Source organism: Polistes fuscatus, unplaced genomic scaffold (assembly GCF_010416935.1).
Source record: "Polistes fuscatus isolate 324 unplaced genomic scaffold, CU_Pfus_HIC Scaffold8, whole genome shotgun sequence".
Classification (NCBI taxonomy): domain Eukaryota; kingdom Metazoa; phylum Arthropoda; class Insecta; order Hymenoptera; family Vespidae; genus Polistes; species Polistes fuscatus.
The window spans coordinates 1,527,457-1,547,306 of record NW_025113162.1 but is presented as its reverse complement, the minus strand read 5'-3'; the positions used below and the strand labels follow the sequence as shown (position 1 = coordinate 1,547,306).

The 19,850-nt window shown below is 29.4% G+C and overlaps 1 protein-coding gene across 11 annotated transcripts in view; it reads left to right on the top strand.

Moving 5' to 3' along the window:
- LOC122525168 (phosphatidylinositol 4-phosphate 5-kinase type-1 alpha-like) overlaps nucleotides 1-19,850 on the top strand; it is a 42,092-nt gene that overhangs the window by 18,896 nt on the left and 3,346 nt on the right. For 7 of the 11 annotated variants that reach the window (XM_043647838.1, XM_043647833.1, XM_043647830.1 and 4 more), the window contains 6 exons: nucleotides 358-435; nucleotides 2,854-2,907; nucleotides 3,589-3,975; nucleotides 7,104-7,311; nucleotides 8,396-8,607; nucleotides 13,051-13,151. In XM_043647838.1, the coding sequence (XP_043503773.1) occupies nucleotides 358-435; nucleotides 2,854-2,907; nucleotides 3,589-3,975; nucleotides 7,104-7,311; nucleotides 8,396-8,607; nucleotides 13,051-13,151 (1,040 nt within the window). Of the gene's footprint in view, nucleotides 1-357; nucleotides 436-2,853; nucleotides 2,908-3,588; nucleotides 3,976-7,103; nucleotides 7,312-8,395; nucleotides 8,608-10,681; nucleotides 10,772-13,050; nucleotides 13,152-14,753; nucleotides 14,979-19,850 lie in introns of those variants that run through there. The other 4 variants (XM_043647837.1, XM_043647832.1, XM_043647839.1 and 1 more) reach the window with 4 other exon arrangements.

Here is a 19,850-nt window from a genome sequence, read left to right as displayed (position 1 = left end):
AAAAAAATTATTTATGTTTAATTGTAGAACGAAGAAGAAGAATAAACATCAAACAGGATTTAGATTATACTTATATGTAAAAATATTTTATGTTAGAATTATAATTAGTGATCAGTGCTGTAGCGAGGATAAAAATAATAATATTTTGTAAAAAATAAAATAGGAACTTGCTACGGTACTGACTAAGCTTCAGTAGCGTATAAAATTAATGATATTTTCCTTATTTATTTAAACGGGCACTCCTTTAACATTAAATTTTATTATTATTATCATACGGATATTAAAGTTCTAACAGAATCAATAGTAATGAACCAACCGTACCTGAAATTACAGCAAATGTTGTGTTTTGTGTTACAGCACTGAAACATTCCCCATCAAAACGAAAAAGTATAACGAGGCCGCTGAGGCCACTCGAGGGTGACTTCGATTCCACCGGTAAGTCCACGTCCATTTTTTATCGTTTCTTTTTTTTTTCCTTAAATTTTGTCTCACTTCAATTAAGAATTGTTTCAATCTTATCTATTTGTCGACAAATTTTAAACCGCTTCGAAATTTACGCTGCAAACGAGATCTTTTTTCACGTTGAAACACTTTTTTATAAAGTAAATTAAAACTTTTTTTTTTTAACCTATTTTTTAACCCAATTTTTAACCCAAAATGTTTTTCAAATATTTCAAAAGAAAATACGGGATCTTCTGTAAAGATATACAAATATTTATATACGCATATATTAAAATTAGTTTGATGATTTCAATGCTGAGTAAAGTTGAAGAAGAATATTAATTTAAAGAACAAAATTTCGAATAATTATTTTAATTATGAGTTTCAACGTGAAAATAATGCTTGATAATAATTAATCGATAAATGAAAAGAAAGTCGTAGAGATTTTTGAAACTTTTTAATTATGATTAATCATAGTAAGGATTTCTTTGTATATTATTTAGACAATCCTTAAAAGAAACAAGATGAAATTCAAAGTATCAGAATATATTTAAAGTTCACAGTTTATTATACGTGACATAATTTTGTTTATAAAATGTTTCAAAAATCATGCGACGAGTACGACGAAATTCTTATCGATCCACGAATTTGATCTCTTGGAGAATATTTTTCTAATGGCTTTGCGCTGAACTTCACACGTGTTAGCAAAGCACAGCGAAGAGTGCAGTAAACTTAGATGCGGCATTCCCAAGTTACCATTGCCCAGATCCAAAACCTTCACGACCGTTCCGAAATTCGAGAATCCTACGTGAAAAATAATAATAACAATAATAAAAGAAAGAAAAAACCGAACAACGAGAAAAACAAGTCCTGGACCCCTTCGATCCCACCAAACACGGTTTTTCTTTTACCATCCAGAAGAGAGCTTTCACAAACAGAAAAGAAAAAGGCAAAAAAACCAAACGAAAAGAACATCAGTATGTACGTATTTCGATTTTTGTGTCATTGCGTATTATTTCCCCGATAAAATATTCGATTGAATGTTTCCCCCACTACTTCTCCTCCTTTGTCACAATATTTAATTGTAAACGAAGTATTTTCATTCGTTTTTCTTTTTTTTTTCTTTTTCTTCACGTTGAGAATTGTTTGACATCCCTTAACTTAACTTTTCCCTTTCCTGATCATAATTTGTCCCCAATTTATGGTGAAACGTTTTCCCTATAAATATTATTCTATGTTGAGAGATGAAAATTTTATGGTTTTCCCGTTTTATTCTATCACGTTGATATCCCTTATTTACTATTGTCACACAACCTAATCTACCCTAAATCACCCCGAATCCAGCCCTTATCCTTTCATCGGCCAAATTGCAAGGAACCTATGCATACATAGCTTTTTTTACGGTGAATGCCAATCGAATGCGAGCAGTTTCTGGATATTACGTCATCCCTTTGTTTTTTTTTCTGCCATTTCGAACGTCCCTTCCTCGAATCTTGGATTTCTCTAAATATGCATAGCGGTATTTAATCGGAACAAATAGGAGCAACCAATGCACAGGGAGATATTTTTATTCGAATGCTGGCCAAAAATATTTTTATTCGAATGCTGGCCAAAAATATTTTTATTCATTCATCTAACAATATGTTCCTACAAACTTAATATTTTATTTCATTTTGGGATAATTATATATATGTATTTGTAAATTATTTTAATATTTAAACATTCACATCGCGCACACAAACCATAATAAGAATTTTATTGAATTCTTAATAAAATACTAAAAATATATTGTTTATAATTAATGTATGTATACTTAATTTTACAAAAATAATCAAATTTAAAAAAAAGTGAAAAAGATGTTTTAAGATATAAAACAATTATGGCATATTAAATATTTGATATTTTTCATAAAGCAGAACATTAGTTTTTTCAGTAACCTATTGTAGTTTGCTACCAAACTGTTGTTGATGAAAAAAAAATATTACAGTTTACTTGCATATACGAAGATGAATTAAAAAGTCTTCGAGTTCCTAAAAAATAGTTTATTTTTTCTTTTTTAAAGAGAAGTTAGTTTGACTTAAAAAAAAATTATTTTCATGTTAGGCTCAAAATGTTTCAACCTACACACCTAAATTTAGGAACTAAAAGAGATGAAATGTTATTAATCATTTAAAAAAAAAAATTAAAATGTAAATATTTGGTCAGTTTTTAAGTGCAAATATCTCACTGTGCGATGGGACAGAGAACCAAGTATCAAAATCCTCAGACACTAACATAAGATTCGACAATGTTCGGAATAAGAAACGATGGATGCAGAAAAAGAAAAAAAATTTTTCTCTGTCCGATCGCGTTAAAAGCCAGGCACATTGCTCTAATTACGGTAATGGTATATGGTGTTGTATGGTGGTTTAGCGGTGGCGGCTATGGGAACCTCGACAATGCATGCTACGTCACCCACGAAGCCCGGTGAGTCTCACACGATCTCAATTTTTATTTCGTTAATCTCTGATATCTTTCTATAATATCGATCCTTCATGGATCGATTGATCATTATATCTTTTATCTCTTCTATCGAATAACTTTTTATATATTTTAAATAATATAGAAGAAAAAAACAAAACGAAAAAAACTATCTATCGTTCGTTGTATTGTTCGAAGTTAAAATCGTAGAAATATGAAAATTACGTAAAGTCATTTCGAGAATATTTTCAACATTTCTCATACATTGTTCATATTAATAAAAAAAAAAAATAAATAAATAAGTTAACGAGCGATGCAACAAACATTTCATCGTTGTTTGACGTAACATTGACCTACCTTATGCATGTCGTAAGCCCCTGAAGAAATCCATTTTATGTATATAATAAATAATACTATTTGTTACAAAGAAAAATTCCTAAAAATAAGACGAGAAATGAACGTTGCATCGCTCGATTCGTATAAACGCGAATCAGTCTCATTCGGCTTCTCTCTATTTTCTTTCTTCTCTTTCTCTCTCTTTCTCTCTCTGTCTCTCTCCACATCTCTCCCCCTCGTGGTTCCAAACCCAACGTCATCGTATCGGACAACAAAACTGTTCGCACGGGATGAAACAAAAAATACGACTAAATTCGGTGACTCGGTCGCTTTTGACAACCAACGACGAAGCAGGCAGCCCAATGGATATCGCACCTTCCACCACCAGCACAGTTATGTCGAGTGGTTCGGTCCCAATTGCCACTTCCACACCTGTAAATCTAGCAGCTGGTCCAGTAAGTCCACCACCATTGAGCTTGGGCATCACCCAATCTGTTCCTCATCAAGAACAGAACGCTTTGGGTGGTGGGAAATCAGCAACAACAACAGCTGGATCAACAACAGCAACCAGTTACCCGGCCGTATTGAAGGGAAGAAGTGGTGCGAGTCCTCCTAATCCTAATCTGGTACCTTCTGGAAAGGTTCCACCACCTGTACCACCTAGAGGCTCAGGTGCAAGGTCTGCCAGATCACCTGGACCTACCACAACCTCCTCGTCTTCGATAACTTCCAGTCGAGGTGACGAAGCAGCCCTAATCACGAGCAGACAATACCGCTTGCATGACAGTTCGACTATCCTGCATCACCGTCCCTTACCCTACAATACTTCTACTACTACTACTACTATTTTTGACACCCCCACAACCATTTTCAACACTACCACCATCACCACTACTACCACCACCATCACCACCACCACCACCATCGGCACCAAAGAATATCCAACAATGTCGGCCGCGATCTACGACGCATTGCATGCTCGTGCATCCACTCCAGCCTTTTTACCACCCTGCCATGAGAACCTACCCCCCGTCGATGACGTCATCCGAAACAGGGGTGTCATCGTCGAGGAATCATTCGAGCAACAAGACGACGAAGAGGAGGAATTCGTTAGCGTTGAAAAGATCGACGATCGTTACTTCATCAAAACCAGTCCTTATCCTTTCAGACCTGAAAGAAGGAAATACAAATCTACGACAGACGTAACAATGCAGTCAACCAAATCATACCCCATCGAAGACATTTCTAAACCAACTAAGAAAATCGATCATATGGCTAAATTCACTTATTTCATAAACCCGGCTTCCAGAGATGATCTCATGAATTATAAAATGTCGCGGAAAGATAAAAAACATTCGGAAACTTATCACGAACGAATGAAACGTAAACAGATGGAAATCGATGCTTCGATCAATACGATCACTGCGATTACTCAACAAAACCGATCAGATGTTCAATTCGATCCAAAATCTCGATCATGGAAAATGTTTGATTCAACTGAGAGACTTCCAAACGAGTCAACCAATGTTATCTCGAGAACGACCGATCAGAATCCTTCCAAAATTGTCGAAGTTAAGAAAGAAAATCGTTTGTTAAAAAAAATCAAAGAAAAATCCATCAAAAGGAAGAAAAGATTGGCACCAATGCCAAATTCGAAGAGACAATTCAATCGAGATTTTCACGAGGCTGGACAAAAAAGGATTATGAAAGAAATCGAGAAAGTGTCCTTGGAAAAGGATACAAGTTCTAGTACTTACGTTGATGGTACTGCATCCTGCGATAACGTCAACATCGATATCCAAAATGTTGATACTTCTTATCAACGTTCGACACATTACTACGATCATCAGGTTGATCAAAGATTAGAAAACGTTAGAAAAGATCATCGGGAAAGGATCAGTAGTCCAATTGCTTCCACCAGTTCGAAGGAACCACAATCCGGCAAATTTCTGAACAAATTTACTCGAAAAGAATCGAAGATGATGAAAATGAAAAGTGGATTGGATAAGAAGACTGTTATTCGAGATCAACATTTTCTTTCGACGGGAGGAAACGTCGAGGGAATCAATTTAAGAGACAAATCCGACAAATTGAAACCGAATTATTCGTTCTTGCACAGTTACAAGAACACTCGATCATCATTCAACAAATAAATTCTAATCAGATCGATTCTAACAATTACATCGATGAGAAATAATCTATACACGCATATATAATACACATACATATTTGTTTCTGCATGCTAGTGGAACGTAAACACGGTATAAAACATATACATATACACATACACACAAAGGACACATTTTTACATATAAATTATTTTCTTACTTTTATGTTACATCCATCTCTGCATCTCATCTATCTATTTTTCTATATTTTTTTATATTTTTTTGTTCTTTTCCTTTCGAATTTTTTCCTTGGCGTATTTATTGTCTATGAAAGTTGTTCCCTTTGGTTTTATTCATTCTTTTAAATTAATAGTTCTGTGTGTTAGGATTGTTAAAAAAAAGGGACCAATTCAACAGAATAAGTTGAACGAGTTTATTTAAAACCAATTTGAACTCCAACACTCATTTAGTATCCTTCTCTTCGATTGCATCAACTCAGAACGTCGATATTGGGACATCGACTGAGGCGTATTAAACAAATAAAAAATAATTGAAAAATCAAATAAAAAGATCAGGAAACGACACCGATTGTGTGGATGTTTTCGTTGTGTTCGAGTATCTTCGAAGGACATTATTGCATGCGTAGGACCTTTTAAATTTGTCTGTTTAGCTTTCTATCTTTCTCTCTTTCTCTTATAAATATATATGTATATATATATATATTATATAATATAATATATATTATATTTATTATATATAATTATTTATATCAGGACTTCTCTTAAATTGTTCCATTTAACGATCCCCTTTACTCCCTTTTCATTCATAAAAATTCAATACGTGTAGTGTTTCTACACAGTTTTTAAATTAATTTTCAGGAATTTGTGAAATTTTTAAATTTTACTCAAATTTCTACGACCCCCATATAGGGTCGTCAGTATTAAATCGAGAAGCACCGATTCATATAATTTATATATTATAATATATATGAAATTATTAATAATTTATGTATATATATGGCCTTGAGAATTAGCTTATGCTTGGCGTTGTTTGCTTCGAATTTTTGCTTGGTTTTATTGCTATGTGTACTTTTTAATGTATATTTTATATTACGGAGATGAAAAAAGGGACGTTCACGCGATTAGAATGTTTAACCTTCTTTTTGATCGCAGTATCATCCCTCTTATCTCCAATATTTGCTCCTTGTGTACGATATATATAAATATTTTATTACGATCCATTCCTGCCTGCGTAGTTTAGAAGCGAAGTAGATAAGAGAAAAAAAAAGAAAAGGAAAAAGCATTTTTCGAACACGTACATTTTGTTTGTTCTATCTAACAATTTTTAAAAACAAGCTAGTTTAATAAATTCATTATAATATCCCCCCCCCAACTCTCCCATACCTCAAAAAAACTGAAGAAAAATATTTGAATTATTTACAAAAACAATTCATTCAGAATTTAATGATAATCCTCTCCCCACCCCCACCCCTCCCACGATTTTCACGATCGCTTTCCTGTTAGATCTAATTCTAATCTCTTCATTCCTTTATAAACGCATCCGAAAGAAATTTTGTTGAATAATGAAATCTCAACACATACACAAACAAACGCTCCCTGTTAGATTGACAGCTATAATAATAATAATTATTATTATTATATTAATTAAAAGAAAAAAAAAAGACAAAGACAAAATAGTCGGTAAATCGCAGAATATTGAGTGTTCATTAGTAGCTAATTGTAGTTGCGCTTTTTGTAGGTGGCACCCTCCCCTCTACCTGTTCCACCCCGCCCCCACCTTTTGACGATGCAGTCCGGTCTAACGACCAGACACTGGCTTCCGGTGGTCATCTACAGCAGGCTGTTACTACAAGTATACTCACCAGCAGCTTGAGCAGTGCCCATTCCAAACACAACAAGGTCGTTCATCACGTCACTCTTACCAAATCAAATCATGATGCGGTCAGGTAAGAAATCATCAAAATTACTTTTCGTACGTACCGATAAAATTGTTTTTCTTTTTTTTCATATATATATATTCTCCATTATTTATTCCTCACAGAAATCTAATTTTGAACGATCTTTACGTTTGTTGTTAAAAATATTTTTGTGTTGCAAAAATTTTAATAATTAATTATTTACATTCAAATAAAAGTTAGATGAATTATTTAACACATTGACTGTTTTTGTTTTTTTTTTTTTATATTCTCCATTATTTATTCCTCACAGAAATCTAATTTTGAACGATCTTTACGTTCGTTATTAAAAATATTTTTGTGTTGCAAAAATTTTAATAATTGATTATTTACATTCAAATAAAAGTTAGATGAATTATTTAACACGTTGACTGCCGCACGGCGCGCATTTCGCGTGATTTGTCTGTGGCGTCTACATGAATTTTTTTTTATTATGGGATGCATATTTTGTTAAAATTATTTTTTACGACGGATAAAGGGATTTGTATAATTGTGTTTATTGCATTATTTGTGGTGAGGTCACCGGTGACCCCCGAGACGTTGTAGACCATTTTTGTGATGATCGGTTGTTTTAAACTGTCCAATAATGGTATTAGATTAGAATTTATGGAAATCTATAGTTGATTTGTCTAATCAAATGACTGCTCATAGTTCACCACTGCGAAAAATTATAATTATTTATAGTGAAGTGTAAGTATTTAGTGAAATGTTCATCATCAGAACATTGTATTTTATTACTTAGAGAAAACGTCATTACATGTAATACATATTTTTTCTTTATAATTATAAAATTATTTTTGCATATTCCGTATATCATTATTTTCTTCAAACCTTTATAAAAACAATGATATTATTTAAAAATTTATCAGTATTCGATATTTACTCTAATAATGTATATTTACTATTGGTCGCGTTGAGGTCACCGGTGATCTACACGGCAGTCAACACGTTAATATCATGGCACCGAATTAATTTCTATACGTAATATAAACAATTAGAATTCTTATCATAATATCGAGATAACCAACATATGATCATATATAAATAATAAAAACATAAACATTATTATCTTCAGTATATCGGACGTACACTTGGAGAGTAGTGGAAGTGGAAGTGGTAGCGGTGGTAGGGAAACTAAATCATCGCTAAGCGTTGAAAGTGGTGGTAGCAGTCGTGGTGGAGGCGGCTTAACGTGGACACCACCTGCTGGTAGTGCTGAAGGATCAACACCCACCTGGACGGAAGGGACACCATCTTTTACTGAAAGTTCAAGCAGCGGTGATATAGGTAAGTTCATCTACGCCCTCAACATCTACTACAAATCTTGAAGATGGTTTCAACGATTACGTCTTCTTCTTCTTCTACTTCTTCTACTTCTTCTTCGTCTTCTCCTTAATCCTCTTAATCATTATAATCATCATCATCATCTTCTCCTTTTTCTTATTCTCTATTTATCATCTTCTTCTATCAAATTCTAACACGTGACAACTCGAAAAAAAGGAGATGATGATAATTAATTAATTAATTAACGATAGGATTGGCAATGAGTTTATGGGTCTGAGAATTGATTATGTTTCCGTCATCAACGTGTCTCGTTCGCTATGTTAAATAAACGTATTCGAATCAGACCCTGTTTTGAAAATGATACCATTCTCATTTTTAACCTTTTAGTTATGGTGAATATGGTTGTGGAAGAAGTGTGTCGCTTATGCGAATTGTTTGACAGTAAAGTGCATGTAATCAAAATTATTATGATTGAGGCTGCGTTAAAATTTTAAATAACGTTCGTTTATGTTATTGGATTGGTCAATAAGTTGTATCGGAATTCGAAATATTTTATATCGAAATAAATATAAATTTAATAATAACGGGACGATTAGTATAATAACAATATTATGATTGTCTTATAAATAATTTGGAAAGTTTTTAATAAAAACAAAAAATTACCAGTAGTGTTTATTCATATATAAAATTATTTTAAAGAGAGAGAGAGAGTAGTTGCATTAATATTTAATAATTAAATAAAATAACAAAAATATTCCGACATTAATTATTGTCCAATTAGAAAATATAATATCATCGTTTATGCCTATAAATGAAATTGAAAATAATCATAATTTTCACCGCTATCATGCACCGTACACGGCTTTCAAAGCAAACAAAAAATACAAATAAATAATTATAATTCTTCATTGAAAAAATAATCATTTAAAGAGAAGCAACTATTATGACGCACAATAACTAAAAGGTTTAATATTTTATATTCTTCATTGAAATATTAATTTAAAATTTATAAAAACAATTTTTATATAAATAGAGTCATATGTGTATGTATATGACGATAATTAATAATTAAATTAAAATAATATAGTGGCCTGATTCAGTATGTTAAAAAAAATAGGTGTAGCTTTCATATTTTTGTTGTTGTTTTATTTTTTTATTATTAACGTATACTATAGTAATTATTTTAGTTAATTATTAAAATAATCATTTTCTTATATTTTCAACAATTTTTGATACATCATGAAATTGTGACACTCATTTTACATTCCAAATTCAACAAGACACCTCTAAATTGAAATATCTTAAATATTATAAATTCTGATTAATAATAAATAAAACGTTAATATATTAGAAAGAAAAGTAACACGCTTGGCTCGAAGAAATAATAAACAAACGATAAGCTTTTGAACACTTCGAGTTCGTTTAAAAATGAAATTCGTACAATCATTTCATTTACTTCGTAGCTAAACTTCTATTTGAAAAAATTAACTGATTGTCAATATTTCTTTTTCAAATATACTCGAAGTTTTATGAGTTTAATTAAAAAAGAACATATAACGCAAAAGATTGAAATTATCGAATAAATGAATACGATTGTCAACTATAATGACTCTAGATAGGTATTTAAAAAAAATATAACGTATATGCATAAACAAAGTGAAAATACGACACGAATAGAATTTTATGATTATTTTTCTAATATTTTTTTTTACTTACTATATTAATTAAAAACAAACTGCCCAACGAAACTAACTTCAGATACGAAAAGTTAATTATATAAGTTTACATACACGTCGTGGATATTACAACTAACACTTTTTATTATTATTAATAATCTTCTAATTTATTGTTTTTCTAACTCGAGTATTCAATTATAATGACATTAGATACAAAAAGAAAAACAAATCAATCGTAACATATAAAAACATCATGGATACTTCACTACAACTAGTGTTTTCTTTAAATTTTATTAATTACTTTTTCTTAAATAATTGTTTTCTAAGCAAGCGATTAGAAAAAGAGCAAACATAAATGATACGCATCACCATTGCCTTTGATTATTTCTTTATACTTGCAGGTATCGTTAGCCTGGATAATTTCGTAACTCGTTCTAATCGTAGGAGAAAGTGTTAAGTTAATTGACGAATTTTTTTTTTTTTTTTTTTTTCTAAAGAATGAAAGAGAAAGAGAGTGAGAGAATGAGAAAGTGAGAGAAAGAAAGAGGGAGAGAGAAAGAGAATAAGGGTTTGAAAAATTTTAAGAAATGAAATAAAAAAGAAGCAAGAAAAAGGTCATAAAAAAAGAAGAAACAAAAAATACAACAAATAACTCAGTGCCTAAAATCTAATCTCGTTGTCTATATGTTGTAGATTGTATTTCAAGGTTATCGTCCGTAAGTGTTGCGAGAAAACGTACTTAATTCACACACAGATACACACACAACCCTTCGAGTGCCCTCCCTTCCCTCCAAGTGATCGAAAACTGGCACTACTGGACGTTTATATAACTGCCACATCGAAAGCGTTTATTCTTTCAAAATAATAATAATAATAATAATAATAATAATAATAATAATAATAATATATAATTGTTATTATTATTTTTTATTATAATAATATCGAGAAGTATGATATTCGATTAGAAAGATAAAAAAGAATTGAAAAAAAGTATTCTACAAATTTGAAGAAAAAAATTGATCATTTTCGATAGACGCTTTCGAGATTATGTTCGAAATAATTATTCGCTTGGAAAAAGATTTAGAAATAGTAATTATAAAAAAAAAAAAGAGGACAAAATAATTTGAAAGGAACTCAAGGTGTGTTGTCATGTGAATTTACAATATACATACAAAATACAATTACAATATACAATACATACGTAAATATTATATATATATATATATGGAAAATATATATATATAAATATATAATTACTTTTTAATAATATCCTTCGTTATAGCCCTGTTTAGCTGATTTCGATTCGACATATATAAATCATTGTTGTCAAATATATTTATATATTTGATTTATATTTTTTTTCTTTTTATGCGACTACCAAATAAAATGATTGCGACAATAAAGCTAATACGTTACAAAAAAAAGAAACAACAAGTAAAACATTTTCAAATTAATCAAACTTTCAAACAAAAATACAAAAAAAAAGAAAAGAGGGAGAGAAAAAGTTCAATTAATCATTTGCGTTAAGAAAACTTTCTTTAATAAAAAATAAGTAGGCCAAAAGTTTCGAAGTGATTTGAAAAATTAATTACTCTCTTTTATGATCACCATTCGGGTTCGCGATTAGATTTGTAGTCTAGAACTACGAACAAAGCTTGTAGTTTTACAATAAGAAAACAAAATTAGTCTATAAAGGGTCTCATAAAAAGAATAATTCGAATTGAAAATCACGTAAAAACTTTGGCCTCAATTTTGATAGTTTTTAATCTTTCTTCTCTTCTTCTTTCATCTTCTTCTTCTTCTTCTTCTTCTTCTTCTTTTCTCCTTGTTGATCTCGATCCGTTATCTATCTCTTCTCTTCTCTATATTCTTTCTTTTTTTATTTTTATTATTATTATTTTTTTTTTTTTATTTAAATCCTTTCGTCCACTCTCTCTTTATATATTTTCATACAATTATAATTGACCTAATCGAGCATCGACCGTCGCTTAGGATCGACCACGAGTTTAGAGATAAGTTTTAACCACGATATTCACTTATTTTTTTTTAAATCTACGCATAATTAAGCCTGAAGCACATCTCCACTTTCTTAGTCTCTTATATCACACACGCTTTATTTCACTCAAATTAGAGCCGAGACACACACGCATACACACACACACACACACAAACAAACAAACAATTAAACACTTGTGAAATACATATACTCACTAAACGTTTACACCAATGCTAGGAACGCACTTTTTTTTTGTCTTCGTTTCAATGCATTTTTAGGATTCGATCCTACTATCAAGAATTTGATTCATCATTATTTATTTATATATTATTATCTTGCAGACACTTATTACATCTTTTTATTTATTCTCATTAATACATAATTTACAACTAACTGAACATACGTATATATTTATTTATTATTGTTTTAATTAATGTTAGAAAAAAAAAAGAAAAATCATTTAAATTCGACCGAATATTCGCGTGATCAAAGTTATTTTTTGTAAGTGCAATTGCATGTGTAATTCGATAAATAATTTTGGTGTGTTACTTTGTAAATAATGAATTTATTATTGAATTTATTTATTCGATAAAAATTCTGGATAGTACGGATCATATAATTAGCTTTAATTAATAAATAGAACAGCTAGAGATAGATTCGTCTATTTTTGCCAACACGATCGCTAAATAGATCTCCGCATAAGAGGCTAAATTGTTCAGGTCTATTGGACCTACACCATCTTTTTGCACTTATTACGATTAAGAATAATTTTAGGATGTCCGACAACGCCGATCAGAGGAAGCCATCGTTCGGAAGATGGTGGAAGAATCGCAGCCACCGTTGAAGAGGCACTTGCAAGTCTCACCACTGAAATGGTAAGTTCAACCCCGTTAAAATGATTGATCGATCATATGTTTTTCGACCTCGATCATTCGATCGTTTCTTCTTCTTTTTCTATCAGAATAAAATAAATTAAGAAACTTTTTATTAGTATTATTTTCTTTTCATATTTCATTTAATTGAAATAATACGTAGCCGGCAGCCATCTTGCATTTTTTATTTCTATATTTATGAATAAATCGTGAATATTCTCATTTTCTTCAAAATTATTTATCTTTGATTTATTTTGTTGTTCGTGAATATTTTAAATGATTTATAGTTAAATATTGTTTATTAAATTAATGAGAATTTAATTCTCAAATTTGTTTAACACGTGCGTGAAGAAGAACCGATCGATAAAATCGAACAAAAAAAAACAACATATCCTATCCAAAACCATTAGTTGTCCATCATCCAATCGTCAGCTCGAGTGGCCGAGGGTTTTTATCGTAGCTAGCTAAACAAATTTCCTATAAAGTAAAAGCACCATAACAACGTGTATGTGTATACTTTGTGTGTGTGTTTCCTCGAAATAATCGGTGTTCTTAACTTTTCCATACATTTTTCGTAATTTTTTTATATTAACATCGTCGTTTCGAGGAAACAATGATTTTCATTAATTATCGTGTGTGATTATCCTAAATTGAAAATAATTATTTCCTTGATTATCCTTTGATGTATCCTTCCTGGCTAACAAAATCGATCGAGCAACACGAGGACCGTTCCAAAGTATCGATAATTATTTTTTATTAATAATTCATTAACAATACGCTTTTTTATATTTAAACAAAATTTATAATTCTATTGCTTGAAATTAATAGAAAAAAAAAAAACACTGCGATACATCAAATGTAAATTCTTACGAAACGCACAGACACTTTGACACGCATACCACATATACGTATGCACATATACACACATACACACATAAAGTCTCGTGCTCGCTTCGATTTGAAACGCCTTTAAAAAAAAATATACATACCTTGCATTCCAGAACACCAGCACAGTATTTACCTTACGTTCGAACGCACAAAGTGTTTTACGAATAGATAAACAAAATGAGCGTACAGCCTTGACGATTTGCGAAAGCCAACGTTCAATTCACTGATATATATATATTTTTTTTTTTTTTAAATATATAAATTATCATATCATACTTATAAGGAGTGAAAGAAAAATCGTGACTCGAATTTTGATCAATTCTCTGTGATCCTAATTTTATTTTATTTTTATTTTGTACTATATTGTTTTATTAAACAATAGTAAACGTTTCATACTCGTTTGTTTGATATAAATAGAAAAAAATTAATAATGTTCGATGTAATTTTAATTGTAAATTTATTATAAAATAATCTTTATAGAAAATAATATATTATTATTATTATTAAAAATTAAATAAATTTGTAGGATATTTGAATTTAATTTGAATCACGAAGGGATTGAAATGAAATTGTAAAAGATAAAAAATAGCTTTGGAACGATCCGAGTTGCGAGGAGGGAGGGAAAAAACGAAATCGTACGATTTTTTTTTGTCTTCTTTTCTTTTTTGTTTCTTTGGAAGTGTGTTCTCTTTCACTATTTCTTTCTCGACGAATCAGGAAATTCTACAACGCGAGTGAACGTATTTTACACGCTGTGTAAAATCTAACAACTCGTCCTCGTCGGCGTCGTCGTCGTCGTCGTCGTCGTCGTCGTCGTCATCGTCATGGTCGTTGTCTTCGTTCTCTTCTTCTTCTTCTTCTTCTCCTTCAGAAAGCTTCCGTCTGTTCGTCTCTTTTTTATAAAAAATAAAATTATACGTTTGTACGTGCGTGCGTCAACCATATTTCTTTGGAAACTTATGTATGACGACGAGCTACGACGAATCATCGACGGGCGAAAGACTTCTTAAAAAGAATTTAAAAAAAAAAAGAAAAAGAAAAGAGAATATCATCAGTGAAAAAAAAATGAGAGAGAGAGAGAGAGAGGAAAACCAAAAAAAAAAAAGAAAGAAAAACAATTTTATTATATATTTTATTATATTTATCTTTAATAAATTTTTTTGTATTAATTATCATTGTTAAAATTTTCATTTTAAACATTGAAAGAAAAAAACATCTGCAATTTTATATCGTTAGTTTTATTTGTGTATATATATATATATATATATTTTTTTAACGATAATTTTTGTATAAATAATTATTTTATTGATCATTAATAATTTTGTATTGTCATTGTTGAAATGGAAATATTCGTTTATGTATATATTTTTTTTGAAACGATAATTTTTATATAAATAATTATTTCATTAATCATTTAATAATTTCGTATATTATTGTCATTGTTAAATTGAAAATTTTAATGATGAAAAAACAAAAAAAAATACAATAGTAATTGTATTTCTTATTTTTATATATAATTTTTTGTATAAATAATTTTTCTCTATTACTTAGACTTTCTTTCTTAACGATTCAACCTATTTGTTGGTTTTTTTTTCTTTTTTAAATTTGAGAGAGTACTTAATTTTTTTTTCTTATATTAAAGGAGAAGCACCAATTAACGTTTTGAGTGTCATAAAATATTTTTCATTAATTACTATTTTATAAAAATTTCTGTACACCTCTAATTTACATTAAATTTATGTTTTATATGCTTGAAATAAGAATAAATTCAATTGACACTCGAATTGTTAATCAATTTCACAGAACAAGAAAAGCGAATAATCTAAATGACATAAGCGAACAAAATAAATTTATTCATTAAAAAGTATGTCACTTATAACAAATAATTAACACACATATACACAGACATACTCGGGTAAAAAAAAAAAAAAAAAAGAAAACGAAAAATCGTCGGCCTATAATAATTGATAAAGAAAAATATCGTGCAATCTTCTAAGGAAACAAAAAAGAAGAAGAAAAGAAAAAAACATAAGCGAGAAAAAAAGATTGAATAAAAATTAAAAGCTAATAAAAAGAAAATAAACAAAAAAAAAAGAAAAATTAAAAGCATTAAGAAACTAAACGCGCGAATCGATCTGTAAATAGAAGAACACGCATTCGCGCACGTTTGTTCGATCATCGTTCATCGTAATGGCGTGTGAACCGATATTAACAAAAACAAAACAAACAAACAAAAAAATAGAAAAAAAATAGAAGAAGAAAAAGAAAAAAGACAAGTGGAACGAACCCCCTTTTGATTCTCCAATATTTTTATTACGAGTATATCTAGTTCAGGGCTTCTCAAACTTTACCACTTTAAGACAACCCCTTTTACTCGATCAAATATTTTCTCAACCCTCGGTATAAATTTTACGCCATCTTTTCTTTCTTCCCTTTAATAAACTACTCACAGACGTACAATACTTGTAACGTTGCCAAACTGATTTGAAATTAATTTTCTAGTCGTCTAGAAAATTTGTACTATTGTCAAGGTTGCATTGAAAAGTCCTGACCTAGTTTAATGTATTTCACTTTACGTATATATGTGTATATATATAAATGTGTGTGTCTCACGTTATGTCTGTATCTTTCTCTGTATATGTGATTATAATTAGCTGTTCGTAAGTGCACATTCACACACATTCACTCACTCACTCAACACACTCACCTAATCAACGATAAGCAATCGATGACAATTAAAATACGATCTGTATAATACTGATAATACTTTTAATTAGCAGTATAGAGAGGTGTGAGTAGTATGAGATCGTGTGTGAAAATAATGATAATAATAATAATAATATTAATAATAATGAGAAGAAGAGAAGAACAGACAGGGGGATAGAAGTGAAATCAATTCTAGTGCCGTATTTAAAATATCCGGTAATTATGGCAGTGGATTAAATTAAAAAAAACAAAAACAAAATTGAACGAATGAATTTTATTCAATACAAAAGTGTATAATTTAATTATTTAGATCACTGTCATAATTACCGGCACAATTATATGTGTAAAATTTCGTAGTGCGAAGCAAAGATGAAAATTGAAAAAGTATAATCGTCGCATTGCTATTGTTATATCATTTAATTATTACTATATTATCATTATTACTATTAAAAACATCATTAAAAATCATAGGGTTAATCTTCTTTGACGGTGGTTTCGCGTTAAACAAAGAAAAAAAAAACAAATTAAAGTTGAATATTAAATAAAAGAAAAAAAAAGAAAACAATTGAAAAAAAGGCCAAAATGTTGTTCAACTCGTACGTATTAAATATTGTATATTTATAATATATACACACATATAAATAAACACATCTACGGGGTGGGTAAAAAAAGTTTTTCGGTTGGTCCCAAAGTTCTTAGATGATTTTCTAAGTCAATTATTATATTCAAGCTAATTTTTTGTCCTCATTACAAAATTCTAAGCCTTGTTTGCAAAATTACGAACTTAACTGCAAGCCTAAAGAAATGAATGAATCATTCGAACTAGATTTGTTTTCAATATCGTTCTGTTAAAGTGGTTGCGTGTCAATTTGTATTCGTTTTTAAGTAAATAATTTTTAAAAGTATTTTGATTTAAGAATTTCAAGGATTCATTTTTAATATCATCTAAAAATCGATGGAACCTGTCCTGAGAATCTTTTGTAGCCCACCCTGTATTGTATAATAAAAATAAAAAAAATCTCTCAGTGTCGAGCGCGCTTTGTCGAAAGAATTCGTAGTTGTCGATGGTGTTTAGAGAAACAAAAAAATGAAAATTCTAGTCGCATTCGTACTAATCTACTCTCAGAGATATGAAGCTTTTTAAACAAAAGAAAAAATATTATTAATAATAATAAATAATAATAATAATAAATCTTGCCAATATTTTTTCTTTCATTTTTTTATATATAAATAATTATTATACATATATATATACATATATCGTTGTAAAACGTGAACATTTTTTTGGAAAAAAACGAAAACGTGTGAACGTAACACAACTGATCTTCGAGTTCGTAATAATTATTAGTCGCTTTTCGAAAGATTGAAAACAAGAAAATATGTGTACTGTGTTTTTCCTAATGTTTGACATAGAGGAGGATTTATTATATATATATATACATAAAAAAAAAAAAGATAAAAAGCTTTAAAACCGATTCGTAGCTTTGTTAAAAATCTCTTCGACGTGTTTTATCTCGTTAGGCTATAAATAATTAAATTAGCTTTAAAAAAAATTAAAATAAAAAATCGAATCTCTTTACTCATTATTAGAGAGAAAAAGAATGAGAATAAAAGAAAGAGAGAGAAAAAGAATTTCAAGGCCGTAATATTTTTTTATCGAACGATAGCAAACGTAATTTGTCTAGTCGTCGATGTAAAAAAAATAAAAAAAAAAAAAAAGTAAGAAAGAAAAACGAATTAACAAAAACCGATGTTTGAGTTTCTATCATTTTTTTACTTATTACTTATTAATTAATTAATTGGTTAGTTTGTTAAAAATTAGATAGATTATATTAATTCGTGTAATCGGTGAAGAAGAAAAAAATAATAATTACGATCGATGAAAAATGATTAACACTTTTCGGTAGGAAAAGTTTTGTCATTTGGCTCGTCTTCGATTGAATTATATTATAATTTAAACAATAATTATTTTTGTTTAATAATTATATTCGATTAGAAAGTTAAAATAATTAAAAATGATCGATAGACGAGATCCAAGTTGATAATTTTTCTTAAATAATATGAATAAAATAACATCGAAGATATTTAAATATAAATATTCGATAAAATCGATTATCGCTCGCTATTCTCGACGCATTATCTCATTCGAATCATTAATCGTTATAATTTATGACAATTTTTGATGTTCTTCCCGAAAGTATTAAACTGGCATGTTCTTCTGTCCACGGAACCCCCCAACACCCCCTGCTTGGTCTTCCCCCTTCACCCCCTAAGTTTAATTATTATTAAAGTTAACATTGGAGAGAAAAATATGTGTCGACATCTAAATGTAAACATTTTTGAGTTGATTATTATGATAGTGATCTAATTATGAATCATGCATGATATTTTTAATTTTGATAAAAATTCTTTGAATTGTTTATTTCTTAAACATTATTTTGTCTATAATAATACACAATCAGAGATACGGGAAAGTGGGGACTTAAGTTTATATTTTTCTGCACAATAATTTTTGTGTTATATGTAATAATTATAAACAAAAAATTATTTGTTCGCGTAAAATAAAATATAAATATTATAATAATATTTGAAACAATTATTAGTTTTTTAATTTCATTTCATAAAAATAATTTTTTTATCAATGTCATTTAATGCTTTAGATCATATTAGAAAAAAAATTATTTGTTCGCATAAAATAAAATATAAATATCATAATAATATTTGAAACAATTATTAGTTTTTTAATTTCATTTCATAAAAAAAAATTTTTTATCAATATCATTTAATACTTTAGATCACATTTATAATAATCGGCTCATTTAATGCGATTACCCCTTATCTAATTTTGTTTGTATCTCTTTGTTCTCATACGTATGTGTATGCGTGATGTGTGCCTTCTTTTTATAATACGTCGAAATGACGTCAAAGGTTAAAAATCTCGAGAGCCTTAACCTTCTGTGTTTTTCATTATCGATGTTTGCTTTAATTACTCACACCTGTTCCATCTTTATCTTTATCTATCTCTTTATCTGCAGATATTAACTTTCGTTTTGTTTACCAATTTTTTTTTAATTTCCTTTTTTTTCTTTTTTCTTTTTTGTGTGAACA